Raw genomic sequence first — 22007 nt, forward strand, 5'->3', positions numbered from 1 at the left:
TAATTGCTGATTCCTTCCCTAGATCACAAATGTTTTTTTTCTGTAAGTTTATTCTTCATTCTTAAAGTATTCAAGCATTTTATCAGTGATAAAACGGTCCCTTTCAGAATGAGAAATTCTCAATGATAGATATTTTAAAAACTCTAGAGCACCGATTTCTTGGCTGGTGATACAGTTTTTCCTGTTTTCATTTTTAGTTGCAATTGGTAAACCAGAAAGAAAAAAAAAAAAGCAGCTGGATTCTTCCTTCCACAGCTAATTAAAAAAAAAAAAACCAACCAAACCATGATTCACTTATGCTTCAACCAAATATGACTACAAGCATGCAATTCTAACTTAATATTTTTAATGTGTAGGAGGCCAGCTTGTCAAACACAAGCATGAAAAAGTATCAACTTGGAGCCTTCCAAAGTCAAATGTTCCAAAGACATTTAAAAATTAAAACCAAAATATTTCTGTGTTATCTGTGTCTTGATAACGCAGTTTCCAGAAAATACCACTTCAAGGAGTCACATTTTCAAAATCAGGAGATACCTTTAAAATTTAAGGTATGTGTATGGGGAAACACAATTCAGACATAATTACAAGATTCTAAGAACTAGGTCCATAGAAAGCAACGTCAGAGGTATTTAAATTATTGAACAAAAGTGACTGCTTCTAATCAACACTACAAATAGACTTAGTTTGGTGTGACTGAGTTTGTCTTACAGTTGTGTCCACTTTTTTCCTGAAAAGTGACACCTGCTCAAAGGATGAGCAACCTTTCATTTGTGCTCACTGATTTCCCATCTTGGTTGATCTGAATTTTCCCCAATTTAAAAGAGCATCTCTTTCAGTGAAGTAAGCAGACTTCATCCTGCTTCTGACCTGAAATTACAGTAGGAGAGTTTCTATCTGTATCACTTCAGGAATTTTATTTTCTAGTAATAAAAAAAATGGACTTACTGTCTTCTCTCTCTTTCTTTCCTTTCTTTTTTTTTTTTTTTTTTTAAACCAAAATCCTGTTAGGGTCAGATCCTCTGCTGAGACAAGAACTTATTTAGAAATAAAGCTCCACCTCCTCTTTTTCCCCAGTAATGTTGTTAGGGAGAGTTTTTTTAGAACATCACCCTTATTTGTTCATGAATTAAATCTTTAACATCCCATCCCAGCCATATCTTGTCCACTTTGGCCTCAGCCCTGACAGAGATGCATAGCAGGTTGCATATCTAAACTAACAAAGAAGGAAACAGCACTATAAGCAGCTATTCTAGAAAGCAGGTCACACATGTTTTTCTCCAGGAAACACCTACCCTGCGTGTTAATCACACTGTCATGCACTACTACAGCGCACACAGGCTCAGGTCTTCAGAGCTGTTTAGAGAGCAAAGTGGTTTATTGGCGTAAGGACTAATACTTGAGAACGGATGCAGGCGAGTGCAGTCGCATGCCTGCAGGAACGGGATTTTAGACAGGCTGATTCCTTGTACGCATACAGCCATCTGGCACTGTTGGCCTCAGGCCTGGCTGGAGACTTCAGGCCCTATTTCAGCATAAATAATGAGTTGATAAGATTCACCAGAACAAGGAGAAATACCTAGATGTTGCAATTTTGTAGAATGAATTGCAATTCCTGCAGATTTGTGTTAAGCTGCTCTGCTGTTATTGTTTCCTACTCTTGCTATGAGCAATGTACTTCTAGCTATTCTTGCCCAGTGGGAGAGGAAGGTAGGAGGGAATTTTGTTTCTAGAAAAGAAAAAGCAACACAGAAGCCTGCTTACCGGTGAAGTACTTTTACAAGGAGGTTGGGATCAGAGATCTGTCATTTAACGCTTCTGAGCCTTTGAGTCTACGTGGAGCCCTGACGAAGTTGCACAGTGCTCTCAGAGGGGTTGTGATAGGTGCCTCTGGCCCAGCTGCTGCCTTCTTCATCACATAGACCCATTCCAGCAGTATGGACTAGCATGATCAAACAGCATCTGTGTGCTGTAACTGTTGTGTTGTCCAGTGCAGCCCAGTATACAGAGTCTGGGCCTAAGATTCATGAGAGGAGGTATTTAGTCAATAGGAAGACGATTTTTAAATCCAGAAGTGCAATTCTGTTTGATAAACCAAACCAGCACCCTCCATGCAAAAATCGTAATTTTGGACCCTCATTGCTTTTACTTTCAGGTGGCCTTCGTAGCTCTCTTGTTATATCTTATTCTAACCGAGAGCCTTTTAGTTTGCATTTTCAAATCTTTCTGTGTATCCATGAGATGTTTCTTGTATGAGAAATCTGATGGTCTTTCATAATCACATGACTCTGAGCTTAGACTGTAAGCATGAAATAGTTGGGCATTTTTGATAAAATCACAAGGAGGGCAACCCTTTCTAGTGCATTTACACAAATGGCTGTAGGCTGCCTGTATAGATGTTATTATAGCATATTGACCAAAATTCATGGAGTCCTAGCTACTGCATTCCTTATTATCTTACGTGCATTAACTACATTACTGTGATATTTTGCAATTTATGTTCAAACGTTATTATGGGGAGCTGATTTGGTCAGATGTTCTGTGGTATCATTTTAAGAAAGGAAATCTGATTCATAGGTCTATTCTGATGACGGTTTCACAATCAGTCTAAGTTCATTTCGGGCTGCTGCTGCTGCTGTCCTTTCTTCCTCTTTCTCTGCCCACACTCATCCCATGTAGTCCCTTTGTATCCTCGTACAGGTTTAGCAAGTGTGCAGCTAGTATGACTTCTTTTCTTTTTGTGACGTTAGTTTTGAGTTGGGTCAATTAATCTTGCTCACCAGTTTATCTGAGTGTCCATGCTGGTGTACAATCACTGTCAAATGCAAGGGAGGGGGCAGGATGGAGTGACTGGGAGCATGCAAAGGTGCATGTTTATTCCTTCATAGTTACAGAATGGATAAACTGATCAAGAAACTGCATCCAAACAGTTGATATTGATCCCCATCAGATATGAAACTGAATTTCCTGTAAATTTGGAATATTTTCTGGTTGATTGGCTTTGGATCCGATTTGCCCATCATTTTTCTAGTCCACCTTGCAACAAAGCCGAGGAGACCTTGTTAGTCAATGTTAGTGCTTCCCTTTGAAAACACAGAAGTATGACATCTGTTCCTGGACTTTCTGACCACAGCTTAACTCTTTGAATGAGATGACCCCCCAGATCTTGCACGTGGTGTTGATGTTATCAATGGGTTGTCAACGTGGCCTTGACAGTGATCACTCATAAGCATAGCAACATGTATATTGAAGTGATAGGTGTGCAGTGGCAGGAGTTACAGTAGTGTTACTTGTGTCTAATTTTCATTCATGTCTATTACTACTGAATAATAAGCTGGAAAATTGCAAGGCGTTGGTGGTTTTGTACTCAGATATGGCATGTCACATAAGCAGCATAATCCCTGCTTTCTGAATTAAATTCTCATGAGACTGTAAGCTCTTCTAGAGCTTATATTCAAATAGAATTAACTTCATGAATGACCAGCTCTAGGGTTTGGAGTCTGAGCTATCATTTATGGGACTTAAATGAAAGAGAGTCAAGTTTAAGCATATGGGATGGCCCTAGCTATCACGTATGCATGGAGCGCTTCTGTATACATGCAAAATAGTCTCCAAGCATGTACACAGTCCAACCTCATTGCTTATCCTCTGAATACGCACATAAAGTTTGCTGAGGAAATCTGTGGAGCATCTGGCATCACTTCTGCACACCAGTAGCCAGCTGTCACTTTGCAAACTCACATCCTGGATTGTGCAACCTACGGGTCTATGCCTGAAGGTGTTTGTACCCTTAAATAACAGGTTCCAACTGCAGATTTGGATATGATTTAAATTTAAGAGTCCTTTAAATTCAGTGTATTTTAATATCTGGGTCAGGCCTACCCTCAGTGTTATTGATCTAACAAGGACTGGGGAGCTTCATAAATCAGTCTGTGCATCACTCTGAACATGAGAATAACTAAGTATATCACTGAATCATCAGGTTGTGTGGGTAGAACAGGATAGCGCTTCTGCCCTGGGTAAAGAATTAGAAGCTATTTTCAGAATGAGAATATTGTGCCAGAGCCCTACTCTAAATCAGCAATAGCAAAGTTGCACTGACATTAGGTCTGGGAATTGCTAAATTTAGGTGTGGACTGGTGTCAAAAATACTAGTAGCTCAGGGAGTGCTGCTAAAAGCTTTGGTGTCCAAGTTGTAATCATCAGAGCTGCATATGGCAGGAGAGAGGAACTAAGATCCTTGATTTTATTAGCTATTGGCCAAAGATGCAGAGCTTCTGCAGGAGGCAGAGATAAATCATAGAATCATAGAATGGTTTGGGTTGGAATGGACCCAAAGATCATCCAGTCCAACCCCCCTTTTCATAGGCAGGGACACCTTTCACTAGAGCAGGTTGCTCAAAGCCCTGTCCAACCTGACTTTGAACACTTCCAGTGATGGGGCATCCACAGCTTCTCTGGGCAACCTGTTCCAGTGTCTCACCACCCTCAACATTAAAAATTTCTTCCTTACGTCCAATCTAAATCTACCCTCTTTCAGTTTAAAACCGTTGCTACTTGTCCTGCCACTACAGGCCTTGATGAATGTCTCTTTCTTATAAGCCCCCTTTATATTTTGAAAGGCCATAATAAGGTCGCACTGGAGCCTTCTCTTTTCCAAACTCAACATCCCTGAAAGGGGGAATGAGTTTTCCCTTTTATATGGTGTAAGTAAGATCCATTGCAAAGGTTTCCCTACAGTGTGTAAATGCAAGATGTAACAAATTTCACAATATAATATAATATAATATAATATAATATAATATAATATAATATAGACTTCTATTACAATTGAGATAGGGTGATTTTGGTGAGTGGTTGAGACATAAGTGTTACAGTAGAACCCCAACAGCGTGTCTTTCCAGTCTAATTTTCAGACTCTTGAAAACTTTCAGCTGGTAGAGGGGAAGAACTTGGAGCCTATATCTTAAAAGAGAAACCATGTTCTTGACTTTATTGTTAGGCACAAAGAACTGTATTCTTTCACCAGACTTGATGAAAGAGCAGTCAGCAGGAGAAATTTCAAGAAGCCACTAGCCATTTCTTGTTTGCCATCATCTCTTTCAACCTTTACAAAATCTTTGTTTTCAGAGAAGTTTCCCTGCTGGGCAGATTGGCTCCAGCACTTACAAGTCTAATTACAGCCTAAAGAGTTGGGAAGATCTTTGAAGTGAAGTATATGCTGCCATGTAGGGAGATCTTGCTGCTGATAGAAATGTGTGTAGAATAGAAAGAGGAAACATATTCCTACTATAGATCCAAATAGTTCTGGGAACTGGGAAAATTATTAGGAACAGGAGAAAAAAAATCTTACTGTTGCAATGCAGTGGTTTACTGAGTGTTCTGGAGGCTTCCTGAAGTCCTTGTGTCCTTGCTCCCAAAGAATCTGGGAGGTAGAGAAAAGCTGAAATAAACACTCTCAACATTCACATGCTTTCTTACAAAATTTGCACTTAATCAAGTATCAAAGAGGGATAAGCAGTCACTTCTGCTATTATCTCTCATACCTGCTTGCTATTGGATACTAAGGTTATTTTAATACTCTTCAGAAATTCCAGGAATTCCTCAACTTGTTTTCTGTGCAGTTGTTCTGCTGCCTGCTGGCTCTGGGCAGGCTCCTGGAATGCAGCTGGCCACATGCACGTACTGGATGGTTGGTTTGTTTTAGGCACATGGGGAGATTATGATCACAGGTATCTTCTGTCTTGCCTTGTGTCACAGGAATGTGTGTGCTCCACTTGAAAAGCAGTGGAAACTTCAGCAAGCACATAGTCAATGGGGAGCACTCTGTATCATCTCTTTGACGGCTACTTGCTATGCCAAAGTTCTGCTCTCTCCCACACCCTGATCCATCTCAGGGTTTATAAAGCATATGCAAATAAAGACTGCTCTGGGTTGGCTTAGGACTGGATGCATCTTGTCAGAAGCAGCACATGTGGGCCTGAAGGCTTCTATGTTTGTTTGCCCCCTAACTGTAGCTATATGACCTCTGCATAAACACCCTGCTTTGCTCTGACATAGAGGGCTGACAGTCCTTGGCCTTTCTGTCCTTCTAGGTGAAGGACACCTAGAAATCTCAGGTAGCATAGGCACAAGCCAAGGAGCAGAGGATGCTATTCAGCCCTGTTATCACTGCCAAGCTGATGGATGGGGAAAGAGGAGAGGCACTGGTCTGATTTTATACTACCTCAGTTCAGCTGCTTTCTCTTTGAAGGGCAGGCCAGTGACAGTCTCCAGGCTAAGAAACCACTGAAACAAACTGGGAGCAATCACACCTCACAGGGCGCAAAATTCTCCAGACAGAGCTGCCAAAGCATTCACACCAGTTCCAATGAAATCTGCTTTTAAACTGATCTGAAGTTAAAAACATGCAGCTCCTGTATGTCAATTAGCTCATGAAGAAGTGCTGAGCACCTCACATTGTCATTTACAGCAGCACAAAGAGCATGTCATGTTGCCTAATCGGGCTATCAGTGACTTGCACCCACACTGGGCTGATCTAAATAATTGCATGGTTTGCAGGATAGCAGCAGACAGGACTTCGCAGATGCGAGATCACGCAGTCCTGTGTAGCTAGTGATGCAATGGAGCAGTGATTTATCAATTGCACCGTTCGGTAAATCACCGCTGACTTTACTTCCTGCATTTAACAAGCTGCTCGTTAACCGGGAATATAATAACCAGGTTTGGAAGATTTGTGACATATTCATGTTTAGAATGCTATATTTACTTCCGAAAATTCATTTACGTTTTTTCATCCAGCAGGAACCTTCTTTCCTCATACGGGCCTAAACAGGAATTCTGTTCTATGTAGTATCACTTGTTTGTCAAACAGATCCTCTGCAGACTCTGCAAAGGTCCCATGCATATCCAGATTATTCACTACACTGTTGCTGGTGTTTCTCTGTCGCCTCTAGTTTGAAGGCTGATGCTTTATTTGCATTTCTAGTTATTGCAAACCTGTCTTCAGATGCTGTTCCCTGGTTAATAGCCATGTTGGACAAACTAGTATGGACAATCTTGCTTTTATGGTATCTGATTTGAATTAGGGCTAAATAACGTGGCAGTGAGCATGCTGTTCTTGGTGAAAATGCATAGGTTCTGTTTGTCTGTGCTGGCTCCCCACTAGTACTCTCAGGCCAGACTTACTGCCTGGGTAGAGGGCACCAAGAGCTCCAACCTCTGTAATAGCTCTGTCTGGTATGGCGTGCTCTTACCTCTTCCAGTCACCATTGCAACTCACCCAGCCCCAATTCTAACCACAAACACTGAAGTGGCAAACTAGACATTTCCCACATAGGCAAGGCTTGTGTAAGACCTGTAACAGCCACTGAGATTGATAACCCAAGCTTCCTGTTCTTCCAGGGAGAAAAGCAGAGGAATGGCAGTCCTGGGTGAGCCCAGAAATCTATCTGTCCCATTGTATTATCTCGGACATTGGCCATTAGCAGCTGCTTAGAGAAAAAAGCAAGAAACAGGGGTAATACTGTAACCCAAATACTAGGTAATATCGTCCCAGTTTCCTGCAACCTGCAGTTGTGAGAGTTATCTGTAAAGTGGCCCTTTGAACACATTCTGCAGCTGGAATCTATCCTACAATTCTCTAAAGCTGCTTTCTAAGTTTGGAATATCTTCCAACAGACAGTGTCTCTCCCTCTTTCTCTAAGCTTATTATCAAATTCTGCAAGCTGTGTTCCAGAGGTGTGGTAGAGAGGGTTGTCCAAAGTATAGCTTAGTAAATGGATATGGGTGTTGCTAAGAGCTGTGATCCCCAGTCAGTGCTGGGTGGAGCGTGGTAGCTGCAGATGGTATGACCCTCGCCTGCCCCTCTGCCCCAGGTTACCGCTGCAGAGAAAGCATGACACACACACAACAGAAGGATGTGTTTGCTCCTCAGCCATGGCAGTTCACAATTTATTGATGTAAACGTGCCAAGAAGAGATTAACTAAAGCAGAATATGTGTTCCAGCTGCTCCTATAAACTCAATTTTAGCTTGTCGGGATTTACTTTCCCTGTTTCATTCCTACTGTCATGTAACTAACACCTGGTTTATTTCCCCCGAGGCCCAGAGAATATTCATTCTTGAAGGCATTTAAAAGCAGGGTATATCCAAGAGATCACCAAAGCTCGGGCAGGAGGACTGTAGATTTTAAGTCTGGCACAATGCTGTGTCCTATTACAGGGAGAAGTGGATTTTGCAGGGTGGAGTTTCCTTAGGGTGGCATCTCAGACTGAAATACAAACCCCCACAGGAACTAGGCATCTTCATCAAATCCATCCCCTCCCTTCCAAGTGCAACACGGACTTCTCTGGTCTGCCCTCCCCGACATAAACTCAGGGCTGTCTGTAAAATCAATTGTTATTAATTTTAATAATAAAACTAATTCCTCATTCTACCCAAACGGCCTTCCAAAGTCTCGCAGAACAAAGCGGTCAAGAGCAGATCTGCTACAAGAATCAAAATCACTGGAGCTCTCCTCCTCCTCCAGCAGTGGGCCCTTCAGGGTAGTATTTGTGTTGCTACTTGCTTGAAGTGAACAATAGTTTTGTGTTCAGCTTCTCTATCCCAACCCAAAATGGCTCTGCATGGCACAAAAGGTCCTTGCAGGGACAGGAGGAGGACGAGGGAGTGCCACGGGCGTGGGAGATGTTAGCTGCACCACCTGACGGAGGTGCTCTGGAGGTGAGGGTGGTGTAGGAATCTGTACGGAGCGGAGTCACATGTGCCTAAATCCTTCTCTGTCACACCAGCTCAGCAAGGATACCCACCTGAGATTACACACAATTTTGGAGAGAGGCTGTGGGCATGTTTTAAATTTACTTAAAGCCTAGTAGTCAACATGAATTCTCAGTATAAATAGTTCCCATTAAGCTTCCTTTAACCTACTTTTGGGTTGGTTTTTTTTTTTTTAGGTCTTGTTTGTTTGAAAGTTTTGGGGTTTTACCACTGTAACTTTTGCTTTTATTAAAAAAGCCCTTTTCAAATATCATGCTTTACCACTCTGTGTGGGAAAATCCACAGCACTGTCAGCCTTTATCAGATTTCTTGCTCAAGTAGATCAACTGGTATTTGGATATCATTATATCGTGTCTACCTAGGAATGGAAAAAAAATACTGCATGTAAACTGAAAGTAGTTTGTGTCTTAAAAATCAAGTTGAGCATAGAAAAAAGCTGTTAAATAGTTTTTGCTAAAGTCAGAAACTATTACATATCTAGAGATCTTTTACCTGCTCTATTTCCAACTTTTAAGAAAAAAGCATCCAGGAAGGAAATGGCTTCCAGGACACAGGAACCCTGTGAATTTCCCACAACGATAGGACATGCAAAACCTGGAGTGCTTTATGTTATAGGTCTCATCTTTTGAATACAATCTGTGACTGTATGTTCTAGTCCTTACTAGCTGGAAACAAGTAAGAAGGTAAATCTCAAGATGAGTATATTAATAACCTTAATTTATTTTTTCTGTATATATTTTGTATTTTTCTATTTTAAAAAGCAGTGAGCTTCCTTTGTTGGCTGGTAAACTTGAATGCCTGTAATGACTTCAGTTTAGCAGGTCCTCACTTTAAGTCCTTTATGCAATATGCGTTGCTGTAATAAATGAAAGATCCAGCTGTAGTAGATCTGCCTGGCCCTAAGAAATCAGAAGGTTTGCTTTTGATTGGATAATATTTCTAAGGAAGAATACTGAAATTTGAGTCATTAAGTTAATTCTGTGGCCTATATGTAAATACACATAATCTCAAGCAAGCAAACAGTGCTAAGAAATTACGTGGAAGTCTCCACAGTATGGGAGCAGCCGGTTAACCTGCAATGTCTCAGTTACATGCAGATATTTTACAAGCATGTGTGTGTCACGTAGCTTGTACGGATAACAATCTACTAGCAACCTACTACAATCTGCTAAAATATGGCCTAATACTAATACCACTTAGCAGTTACATTAGTAGCAAATTTGATCTATAAATTATTCGCCTGCTTTTAGCTAATTGATTACTCAATGCTGAGGTATCACAGAGCTAAATATATCTTTATCATCAACTAGAAACCGTGCAGCTGCAAGGTTAAAAGACCAAAATCACAAGGTGGTCCTGATGGGTAGTTCACAAATATGGGTAGTTGACAAATATTTAACCAGCTACTTGGCATGTTATTTTGGTCACAGTAAGGACCAGTCTGCAGCATCCACATTATCTAAAGCTAGCTCAGATTTGAGTACAGAGCTGCATCATTTCAGTGCAGATGCACAGCTGAGATGAGAAACAACTCCTGCTTGACTTTTAGTCCTCTATTCATATTATTCCTCTCTGTAGGTGATTTAATTAATTTGCCTCTCCATTAACAACTATGTTCTGGTTTCTATAATGTAGGTCAACTAATTAAGATATATAAAGGTATTTCCCCAAGGTAATTTGTTTTGGGAACACTGAATGTGGGACAATTCCTTATATGTGAAGAGATCAGATCATTTCAGAAGCAGCAAAATATTATAAATGGTGACTTCGGTGGTGAAATATATTTCTAACAAAGATACAGTCCTTCTGCTCAGAAGAACTTCCATAATAACTTGAGCATATCCATTTGACATTGCAGCAGAATAGGATCACCTAGACAGGCAATTACAATATCTTCACTAAGGGGCATTAATTTTCAGATGAGATGGAGTGTACTATCTAAATCCCTTATGCTTCTCAAAGTTAGTTAGTTGGGGTTCATTTGCAGCCATGAAATATACTTTAAGAACAATCATTGTTCTTTCAAGGCATTGCTCTCTTTCATTTGAAAAAAGAAAAAAGGGAGAATATGTGTCAGAGAAATCAGAAATGTTTTCTGTATCAACTAACAAATATAAAGTTCCATTCAAACAAATGTTCTTACGTCCAGAATGATCTTTTATTCCACTTCAGGAGGTAAAGTACAGCAACTGACTCATTACTTAAATTTCACTTGAGCTGTTGCACAATCTCAGCTGAGAATACTTTTCAACTGGGAAAGGCAATTTTCGCACTGTGAGAAATGAAAAAAAATTCCTCTTAAAAGCAATTATGTAGGTGGAATGGAAGTTTCCTCTACGCAGCAGCTGACATGCTGTCATTTCTTTTGATTCCATAGCACAGAGATCATTTTGAGATTTTAAGATTAGACCAGTCTTAGAATTTCTTGTAGCAATTTCTAGTTCAAAACTGGATGTGCTATTTATTGTTGATTCCATTTCCACTGGGACAGTGAGATTTTCTCCACTTACTACCTGCAAAAGAGATACCTCTGCAAAAAATATAATTTTGTTATATTTTATTTACATTCAGAAATAGAAATCTGACAACACTTAAGACTAGCCAGAGTGCTGGGCTAAGAAGGTCTTTACCATTGTGCTCATTTTTGCAGGCTAGTAAATTTTTCACTCTTACTTCTCTTATGTTTATCTCCAACTCTATCCAATGTTGATGTTTATTCCAAGTATATGTATATATCCCTTGCACTGCACACAGTTCTGTTCAGTTCTTTCTCTTGGTTTTGAAGCCTCAGGTATTTAAAAAGCCAATATTTTCCATTTAAGTGGATCTCTATCTAAATTAGATATATTAATAAAGGTGATGTTTATTTTATTTTTATCAATTTAATGGATTCCACTGAGTATTTTGCTCTTGCACACTGGTATTTTGCTGTTTCAGCTGTTGCAAATATTAACTTTTCATCTTCCAGGCACTGTGTGTTTTTGCAAGACAGATATGGAGTACCCATGCATGAGTGCCACTTTTGTTGGCTCCACATCAGTCATGCAGACAGGTTTTCTGCTGCATAATAATTTTGGAGCACCAGTTATGATTTATGAGTTGGGTTTTTTTTTTTTAAAAGCTCACTGGTTTAATTCTATTTGATGGCTCCAGTTCCTCTTCTGGGAAAAGACTCCTTATCAGGACAGGCACCTGTGATAGCAAATCCTGGCATAGAAACAAGTTCTGTAAATGGAAGTGAGCCAATGAGTTTGTTAGAAAAGAAGCACAGTTATGGAAACAGAAATCCTGAATTAGTTTTATGTTGCCATCTGAGCAGGATGCACAAATAGTAACTGTATGAGCAAAAACCCATTGAGATTTAGCCAGAGGAGATATTAATAGGTTGTGGTAGTCTCTAGATATTATTTCTGCTTAGTGTTTCATTATATTTGATAGGGGTTTTTAAGGTAGCACATATCACAGCAGAGGAACAATCTGACACTGCTCCTACCAGAATTATTATGATACAGAACTGCATAATGACCTGACATACCTGGGGAGCTTGGCCAGCCATTCAGTTATGTTTCCTTTTTCTACTGTTATTAAGGAAGAAGGAAGGAGGAAGAGTTAATATATAATGGGCTGGTACATGTCTTCTGTATGGTCATTGTGGTAAGGACCTTCCTAATAGCGTGCTCTCAGTTACCGGTAGAAGCCAGCTCATATAAATACCTATTGACAAAGTTTTGTTGCAACAGGGTAACACAGTGCAGGATTAGTTTATACTGGTTAACAACATTGCTAGTTGCTATTTGCACAGTCCAAAGCAATATAAATAGCTACATTTGGTCTAAATGTCAGCACAGGCAGTGACAGATAGAGAAATGCACCACTACAAGTGAAAGGTGCTAATTAATAAAAGCATTTACCTCAGTTTCAAGGTTTAACTTACAACCTTGGCTAAAAACAAGTCTCTTCCCGATGCTTTACTGTCCTTTGCAGCTCCTACATTCTCACCCCTGTTGGAGAGAATCCTTTATGCAATCATTTTTTTTTCTTCACTTCAGCATGGCACAGCTAACTTGCCAGAGGTCAGAGAGAGCACTAATGACAAAGTAGAAATAGTTTTCCTATTACTTTCTCCTTTCTTATCATCGTTATTGTGCTGGCACTGCAGTGCCTCCCAAAGCTAGGAGTCATTTTGGGTGGAAAGTGGCTCAATGTGTGAGATCTTAGTAGTGCTGCAGGGCCACAGGATGGCATGGCTGCCAAAGCGAGAATAATCTGCCCAAAGGAAACTGGTGTGAAATCACACCTCTGGGCAATGTGGTCTTAGTGTAATCAAGGTCATCGTGTTTCATTAGAAACAGATAATTCAAAGAAATGTGAGCTAGTTCATGCGTTTTAACTGTTTCCCATAACGAGAAGTTTCCTTTGCCGCAGGAACATCTGACGACATCACATCAATGGGCCTGTGTGTGATCTCTCCCTGCCACAGCCACATTCTGTGGCTAATTCTGCCAAGTTATGGTAGCAGCAAAGGCCCAGCCATACAGAGTGCTTTGCCAGGTTAGTGGTGGCTGAGCCCTCTCTGCTGGGACACATAGCAAACTCCCTCCACAGAGGGAAAGCTGTCCTTGCTCTCCCGAGCAGTGTTTCATGTCACTATTTCCACACCAGGAAAGCTAGTGGGTCAGGTATTATTGGGACCAGAATATTCCACCTTTGGAACTCTTCTAATTTGCTGAGTCTCTTTGTTTCTTTGGAGAAGGAGCAAGTATACTCCAGTGGAATGAAGGTTTACTGGCAACAAGGATGCCTACAGATAGGATCTTAGGGATTTCTCAGACTCCATGGAAACCTTAGACCTTCAGGTCAGATGCCTAATCCTTCACTATCCGTGCTGAGATGGCCTGCTTACTTGGGAATGATCCTGGTGAGGACAACCCTTGTGAGAGCTGCCCATAAACTTCAGCCAACTCAGAGTTTTGTTGTCTTTGAACTGTTGCCATCCAAACCTCATATTCTTGTAAAATGTCTCTGAAATAAAGGAACAATGGAGTGTGGAAGATTCCCCCTCCCTTTACCTCACACGTCCCAGTTACACCTAGTTTTTTCTCCACCTTCTAGTCACCAAGGGGAGTGTTTGGGTCTTTCCTGTAATTACAACGCTGAGTCCAAAGTTGAGGCTGCAAGCTTCTTCTATTCTGAAATTATGTCCGAGTCCTCTCAGCTGTCCTTGCAGCCAACTGCAAGGAGCTGTTTATAGGATGCAAGTTCTCATACACGGCCAAACCATGAACAGTCCCTTAGCACCAAGGGCAAGATTTCAAGTGGTCCCTCCTGGCTCCATCTCCTGTTTTCATGTTTCTCTGTGAAGGGGAAAGCAAATACAAAAGCAGATATATCAGTGCTGTGTCTGCTGCTACCTCCAAGGGAGCAGTCTGCTGGTTGAGGCTGGTGAGCAGCGTGTGTGGCAGCACTGGAGGCTGGAGAAAAGCCCTTGGAAGCTGGTAGAAATCTGCATGAAACTTTGCTATGTAGTTTGGACATGGGCACAGAAAAAAAGAGAGAGACTGAAGGAACTGTGAGATAGGTTTAAAACTAAATACAGTAAGGGCCTGTATCTCTGATCTGCCATTGGTTAGCTTGTATTCTTCATTTTTCTGATGTGCCTTCTCATTCCTTCACTGTTTCACCTTTTGTTTAATTTCTGATATTATTGAGAAACATTAGGGTGAAGCCTGGTGCCTGTACTTTCTTAGCAGTTAGAAGGACAATGGATTAGCTGCATTTGTCTTAATTTCTTATGTACAGTCCAATGTCCTTTCTCTTTAGAAACAATGTATGTTTGCATTTGCAATATTAGCTTTGTTCGAATGTTGGACAATGTGAAGAGGACTTAATGATGTAGCTGGTCACCAGAAATGACTTCTAACCTAGTCAGGCTTGTTGAGACCACGCAAGGGAAAAAGGGAGTTGGAAGAACCGCCTGTGACAATAGTCCTGTCAATTGCTGCATCATATTTTCCTTAAACATGATACTCGCAGCAGGTGCATGCTGACTTACCCTCGCTGCCCCATGACATCCTGGAAGAAATGATGAACATTTCACATTTCACCCCTCACGGCTTGATGTAATTCAGATTATGTCACTACCAGTTTTCTAGGCCGTTAGACTATCTCAGATGCCATTACATCCCTTGTGCCATATAGCGAGCTCTCTACTTCATCATTTACCACACAGTGAGCGTAAAAGTATCTCCTTTATACCCTCTCAATGCTTTCCCCCGCAGCAGCAAGACACATTTATGTAGCTCTTCAATTTACTGTTCTTAAATTGCATCTTTGTCAGGGCAACTCTGAGGTCTGTGGAAGGCCCTTGCCCAAGTGCACAGCTGTATATTGTTAACAGTTTGACAAGAGAGTGATTCATGGGCAACAACCTTTAATGTTTGAGATCTTGCTGCTGTGGATATTATTTGGAGAGCAATTCAGGTAAGTTACTCCGGGAGCACTGGAGCTAAGGAAGGCTCTTTTCTCACGGGTTTGTGCTGAGTGTTCCTGGTGGCTGCTGCAGCACCAACCCTGTTAGAGAAAGAAATACAGGATAACACTTTCAGAAGAATAGTGTTGTAATCATGTAAAATAACATCTGGAGACTGTGGGATGGGCACAGATAGATGGATGGATGGATTATATCATGCAAGACTTTCAACCAGTGGCAGCCTTGGGAATAGAGTTTGCAGCTCTTTGCAGAAGCATGAGACGTATTCTTCTTTGGGGACAGTGGGAGGCTTAAGCATACGGCTCCTGTGTTCCAAGTAGGAAATCCCAGAGATGTACTTGGTCATGGGTACCAAGAGACAAGTGTAAAAACAGCTTTAAAGCATGTGTGCTGAGTCTGACAGAATGCTGGATGTTTGGTCAAATTCCTCTTTTTTCATGTGGACACAATCTGTGGTTGGAAAACAACTACAGTTAAAAACAAAAAACAACAACAACAACAAAAAACCCGCCAAAAAAATGAGCAGTGAAAGTCTTATTTAGGCAACAAATCCTGCTATCTCACTGGAGAAATATTGGAAAATGATTACCCTTTATGTACAGACTCATGGTTTAGAGACATGAAGCTCTCGAACTCTAACCAGGAGCTGAAGGAATACCATCATGATTTTGTCTCTGTTTCATTGTCATTGAAACCGAGATGATAAAATGGCTAACACCACCTTTACAAGGAGTGAAAGGGTTAGCTAGAGAAGTTTTTCATAACACTTAAAGAGCTAAAGCATTTACTCTTAGTATAAATCTAGATATAGAATTAAGTTAAATAATAAAATCAAATCTTCTTAAAGAATTGTGTTAGATTTTATGACAACACCATAACTACAATGGCAGTATCTTAGGAGCCCCACAGAACTTCCTCTAATAAAACGTTCCTCATATGTGATTTTTTTTTTTTATGATGCCCTGAATGGACAATGTTTCCAAACAAAATTAGGTTTAGTAAATCAATTAAAAAAACAGATTTCTTACAATGAGGATTCAAGAACTGGTATTCTATGTTAAACTAGGCTTCAGAAAAGATTAAAATAATTCATTTTTGCTTCATCTTTCATAGAAAGCTGGATAGTAAAATATCTTAAAGGCCTCTGTTCCACTTACTGGATTACTTTGAGTTGTGCTTTTGACAGGCACCACACTGTTGTTTGTTTATGACAGTTACTAGGAAACCTATGGACTAATAATTTGCTTTTCAGGTGTAATTGTCAGCTAGGTGTTGGGTTTGCTTCAGAGTCAGTCCTGACGTAATCTGTTAGGTAACAGACTAAATAACAGATCTGTGGAAGATCTATGTCTTGTTTGCAGGTAAATAAGCATCTTTCAACAGTAAGATGAACTTAAAATTAAAGATTAATTTAAAACTTAAAGACATTAAGGTTCTCTGGTGACTTTGTCACACCTGCTTTGTTATGTTTTTTTAAACAATGCAGCAGCTCTTTGTAAATGTGAATCGTGAGCATTAAATAACCCTCATGAAGTTCCAATTGCTGCAACATGAAATTTTAGGCCTTCTGGATCTGGAGACCAGAAATAATAAACAGAATTTGAGGCTTCCTTAAAATAAATTTAGGTTAGAGCTGAAGTTAAAGGTGATACTTCAAAACTTATAACTGATGGAACAACCTTTTCAAACAGTGTCAAACCTGCTCTCCAATTCATGAAATAAGTGTGGAGCGGTAGTTCTTAGATCTACCAAGGGATCCAAAAATATAACCACCCTTTGGCTCTGAAGCGTGCTAAAAGTTAAAATATTTCTGTGTATCATTGCAAAGGCCATAGCTGTGTGCACAGGTAGGATGTATGCACAGTTTCCATGGCCACACTGTCGTGCCAATACAAATACGAAATTTGCATAGGACGTTATATTTGTATGTCTCTGTTTTATTGTATCTACTGTTAGCTGCCTACCTGGACAACAAAATCTCCAATTTTGTCTACTGAAGCTGATAGCCAGAGTGACAAATGTAATTTGAACTACTTAGTTTGAAGTAGATAGTGACCACCAAACATCTGTCTGATTCAACAAGTTTGTGCCACTAGAGTTTGTGTTGTAGCTTGATAACCATTAGTGGCTTGAGCTTGATGAGGTGTGTTAGTTCAGTTTGAAAGCCAGCCTAAGTTTTTGACTCCAGAAACAACTTGTGCATTGTGCTCATGATTTCTTTTCAGCGCTGCAAGTGGTAGCGATGCTAGAACAGTAGCAATCTGCTTGTCCCCCTTTGCATCTGGTCTGTGCAGTAACTTCAATAGCTGTTGAAAGGAAAGGCGTATTTAACGATAAAAGTTTTATTTGTTTCAGTCAGCTGTAAAAGCAAGTGCTAATGTTTGTAAAATAATTTTTTTGACAAATGGCCCCTTAGGCCATTGACTGTGCAATTCTCATGAAGGTGCATTAAAGTGGCATGTATATCTATCTCATGAGGAGCAATCTAGTACTCTGAGCATACCCCAAACATATTTTCCAGCTCAAAGGTGTGCAAATTCAGGGAAAAGTGGACAGAGCTCTTACATGGGTTAAAGTCCAACATAGCTTGGCTTTATGAGATCATGCATAGTACTACAGAATCCCTTTGCACCGGTGTTTGTTCAATAGTATTGCTTAGTCATTTTTTCCCTATTGCTAGATGCGGCTTTCCTGTGCATAAATATCTCAATTTGAGATCAATGTGAAGGTTAACCAAATGGAGTCAGTAGTCCTGGAGTGTGCAGGGTACAGCCCTGACCCATTTCCCTACCTCGTGGGAAATGCAATTTTGTCTTTACTTAAGACGTTAAGGCAAGATACCTATGAAATCCTAGTTACTTTATTACAAAATTTGAAACATTATGGGTCAGTTGAAGGTAAGGTCTAGTTTTCTCAGTATTTATAACGTTTCTCAAGCAGTGGTCCATGAAGTAGTAATAGCCTATGAGACCAGACTAAGTGGTCCCCACCTAGCCTGTAAAACCATATTGCCTTGAAAAAGACTAGGTAAATCGGAAGCAAATCAATGAATCTATTTTAGTAACCTAGTAAGGTTTTAGTCAGTGCTTTTGCATTTCAGGCTGCCTGAAATGTAAGTATTTTACATTCAAATGCCTGGCCAAAGCATTTAAAGGAGGCTTTATCAGAAGTGGGATTGATCTATTAATCTCAAAAAGGACATCCTAAAAAATGCACAGAACGACAAAATCCCTTACAGTGGATGCAACAGTGTAGATGTGGTTCATGATATAAAGGGCTAATGGAGTTTGGCTGATTGCATGACTGTTGTGTGATATACAAAAACCAGGTAACCAGACATAGGCAGAGCAAAATTCCCAGCACTTCCAGAGTGATGGAAGTGACTTTGCAGTCTTTGTATTTTCCTCTAGAAAGCAGCCTTGAGATGCTTCCAGCTTCTGGCACTAGGCAGCAGAGCAGCAGATTTCTATCTCCTCCAGTCTCTTGGAGAGCTTTTCACCAAAATACCAGAAATCTGTATTTTTGCCAAAAAACATGGTTCCTGTAGCATTTACTGTGGAGGCTACCCTCCAGACACATGATGTCTTTGGCTGGCCAGTAGCATGCTGGGCAAGTACATTTCCAGGGGAAAATGTGGGATTGATGGTACTGATTGTATGTGTGAAGTGGCAGGTAGCTCCTAAGGTAGAGGGGTCTCCAAGCATAAGATATTTTTCTTCTTTCTAGCCGTCACTGATTTCATCCTTACCCTAACGTATGTTGGGGAGAGAGATATTGGATAAATGCGTGTGCTGGTATTGATGCCAAGAGTTGCCTACACTTTACGAGCCTCAGGTTGTGTGCTGCTTATGGCTGGCCGTACTCCAGTTCCTCTAGACATTACTCCCCAGTGTCCTTCTGGTGATGTGTTTTTGCTTGATGTAGCTGTGTGGTTACAGACTCTTGTGCAGCATGGACCAGGAAAGCAATACTAGGCATTAGTCCTTTTTTACTTGGAAAAACTGCTCAAACCTCTGGAAGAGCTACCCTGAAAACTTTGTTCATAAGAGTATTAAAGAGAACATTTTCTTGATAATATAGGACAACTGATGCATAAAAAAAGTTGAGGGATTTAATGCAATTTTATTTTAAAATCTAATTAGTTATTTGTCCAAAAGTGAATTGGTTACATTCATGTTTCTGTGAAATAAATCAGGCATCTTCAAGATATATGTCTCCAAGTTACCTAGGAGCATTGAACTAATATTAGAAATGAAAAGTCCAAAATATAGTATGAATATTTTACTCTAATTTACTTTCATGTTTTCAGACTTCTGACATCATCCTGTTGCCTGTTTTTTCAATGTATTAAAGAAAGGAAGCCTAATCACCAATTTTGTTTATTTTATAAAAGAAAGCAAAACAGAAACGTAACATAGCCTTGGGAAATATAATCCCCTTTTATTAATTATTGTTAATTATTACTAGAAGAGGAAACCTTTTTTGTTTGCCTTCTGGGGCATTTTTAATCTTTTTATTCAGATTTGTAGGTATAAAAATGACAGAAGCAACCAAGATGAAGTTTAAAATGAGCTGAAAAAACAATAGTCCAAGGGGTGTTTAGGACTTTTAAGCTTATCAGCAAGGCACAATATTGAAGTATGGAGAAATGACCTTTGGAGGGTTTTTTTTGTGTAGTCAGAGGCATAAACAGGAATATGCAAAGAATACCGTTTTTTCTTTCATGTGTGCTTTGTTGAACTGTTGGTAAACACTGTAACTCTCCACTTTCTTGTCTTTTAGCCACATAATCAATGAGCTGATAGAAACAGAACGGGTTTATGTAGAAGAACTTCAAAGTATAATAGAGGTAAGAAACTCTTCTGAAATGACTTCTGGTGCTTCACCTCTAAGCCATCACTGCGGGTGCACATCCTTCATGGGCTGAGCACCCTCACCTCCCACCTCGTGTTTAGAGTACACAGGCTCTGTTAGCAAGATAGCTCAGCCTTGGAGACGGAAGGTGGAAGGATGTTTTGAACATCTTTCCTCAGGGCTTAAAAGAAGAGGCACCTGTTCTGACTCCAGCCCACAGAATGATAAAAGTTGCGTGGTTCTCAGAGTTACGGACAGAAGAATAGTTAATAATGTGCCTTTTCAAAATACCATCAATAGGCCTCAGAAACAGCACCCTTGATTTCCATGGGGCCAGACACTAAATTTCTGTGAATGTAGGTTTCGAAAATGATTGAGAAAAAGGAAGGCCCTCTTCCCCCTCTTGTTTATTGTCCCATGTAGTGTCTGAACACAGAAAAGAGCAGCTCACACTGCAAATACAACTCCTGAGCTTCTGAAACTCATAGGATACCAGCATACTCTCTGTGTGGAGTCTCAGGTCCCTAATCTGTGGGAGGGTGGAGGCTGAGTAGGGCTCAATCACGCCTGTATTTGGGTGGGACTTGAAGGACTGGGTAGTTTCTTTTTACAGCCATGTGGTTGCTTCTTTATTGGATTTGATCTGTGGGAGCTGACAGCTCTGATAATTGATATATTACTCTTGAGTTTAAAATCTGCACTCAGAATGTTCTTGTCTCAAAGTTTTTATTGAAGAAACACAATCCAGTTTCTACAAGAAACAACCAAATAATCAAGCCAAATACCACAGTTCAACAAATAAATCCAAACTAACCCTTTTGCAATGAAGCAGTGTAGCAGAAAGATATGTGTCTATCAAACTTAGCAGTTTCCATCCCTACATGACCAAAATGGCTTCTGAATGCTAAGGACATCATTTCATCTTTTTTGTTAATCCAGTAATCTGTCCATTTGGTTAAAAATGTGTTTGCACAGCTATCAGGGATAAAAGCTCTGGGAAAAATTAGAAGCATCAGAAATTCATGGGAGCAACAAAGAAGCTGGCATAGGAGAAGCCTTTGTATGCTCTGTTGAGAACAAAAAGGCCATAGCCTTTGGGGCTTTTCAGTGTCTCAGACACAGTATTTCTTCCCTGGTAAAACCAGCCTGGTTTTATTTTCCATTCTTTGCAGGGCTATGCTTCAGAAATGGACAATCCCAATTTAGTACATCTGATTCCATCTGCACTCCAGAACAAGAAGGAAATTCTTTTTGGGAACCTCCCAGAAATCTACGAATTCCACAACAGGCATGTGGGAACTGGCGGTTGTCCTGCGTCCTCGGGTGCTACTGTCATTTCTGCTCCCTTTATGTGGGGTGCTTTGTCATACTCACACATACACAGGCAGGAAAAGTCATCCCCACTTTGCCTCTGTGTGTGTCCTATAAAACCCACGTGTGGAGAACACCTCCGAGGTCATCTATTTCATCATCTTTTTTGTGAAAGATTATACCCTTTTGTGCATTTACTAGTGATTTCCCCTGGCATTATCCATTTTGAATGTCCCTCGTGGCGAGTATTTTACCACCTCCCTTGGTACACTGGTAGATGTCACAGGACTAAATCCTGATGTTCTTTCTCTGGCAAAACTCCTCTGTGAGGAAGTTTTCTTAGCGTTCAGCTTATTTGCCCTATAGTTCTGTTATCACATCAGAAGACGTGATATATTTGATAGCACTTTTCTTACGGAATTTTATCCTTCACATGATCATAAACCTTTCCAGAAGCCTTGCCCGCACTGTGGACAAGGTGATCTAGTGCCCATAACTACAGAATACCAATTATGAACAAGATGAACCTCTTTTCAGTCCTCTTTCAAAACACAAAGCTTAGGGCTACTTCTGTAAAT

At 40.3% G+C, this 22007-nt stretch overlaps 1 protein-coding gene across 2 annotated transcripts in view; it reads left to right on the plus strand.

The window, feature by feature from the left end:
* Positions 1-22007, plus strand: part of MCF2L2 (MCF.2 cell line derived transforming sequence-like 2) — a 162400-nt gene that overhangs the window by 95277 nt on the left and 45116 nt on the right. For both annotated transcript variants that reach the window (XM_075157294.1, XM_075157295.1), the window contains exons 16-17: positions 20047-20113; positions 21291-21406. In XM_075157294.1, coding sequence (XP_075013395.1) covers positions 20047-20113; positions 21291-21406 — 183 coding nt within the window. The remainder of the gene's footprint in view (positions 1-20046; positions 20114-21290; positions 21407-22007) is intronic.

This window comes from Calonectris borealis, chromosome 9, assembly GCF_964195595.1.
Source record: "Calonectris borealis chromosome 9, bCalBor7.hap1.2, whole genome shotgun sequence".
Classification (NCBI taxonomy): Eukaryota; Metazoa; Chordata; class Aves; order Procellariiformes; family Procellariidae; genus Calonectris; species Calonectris borealis.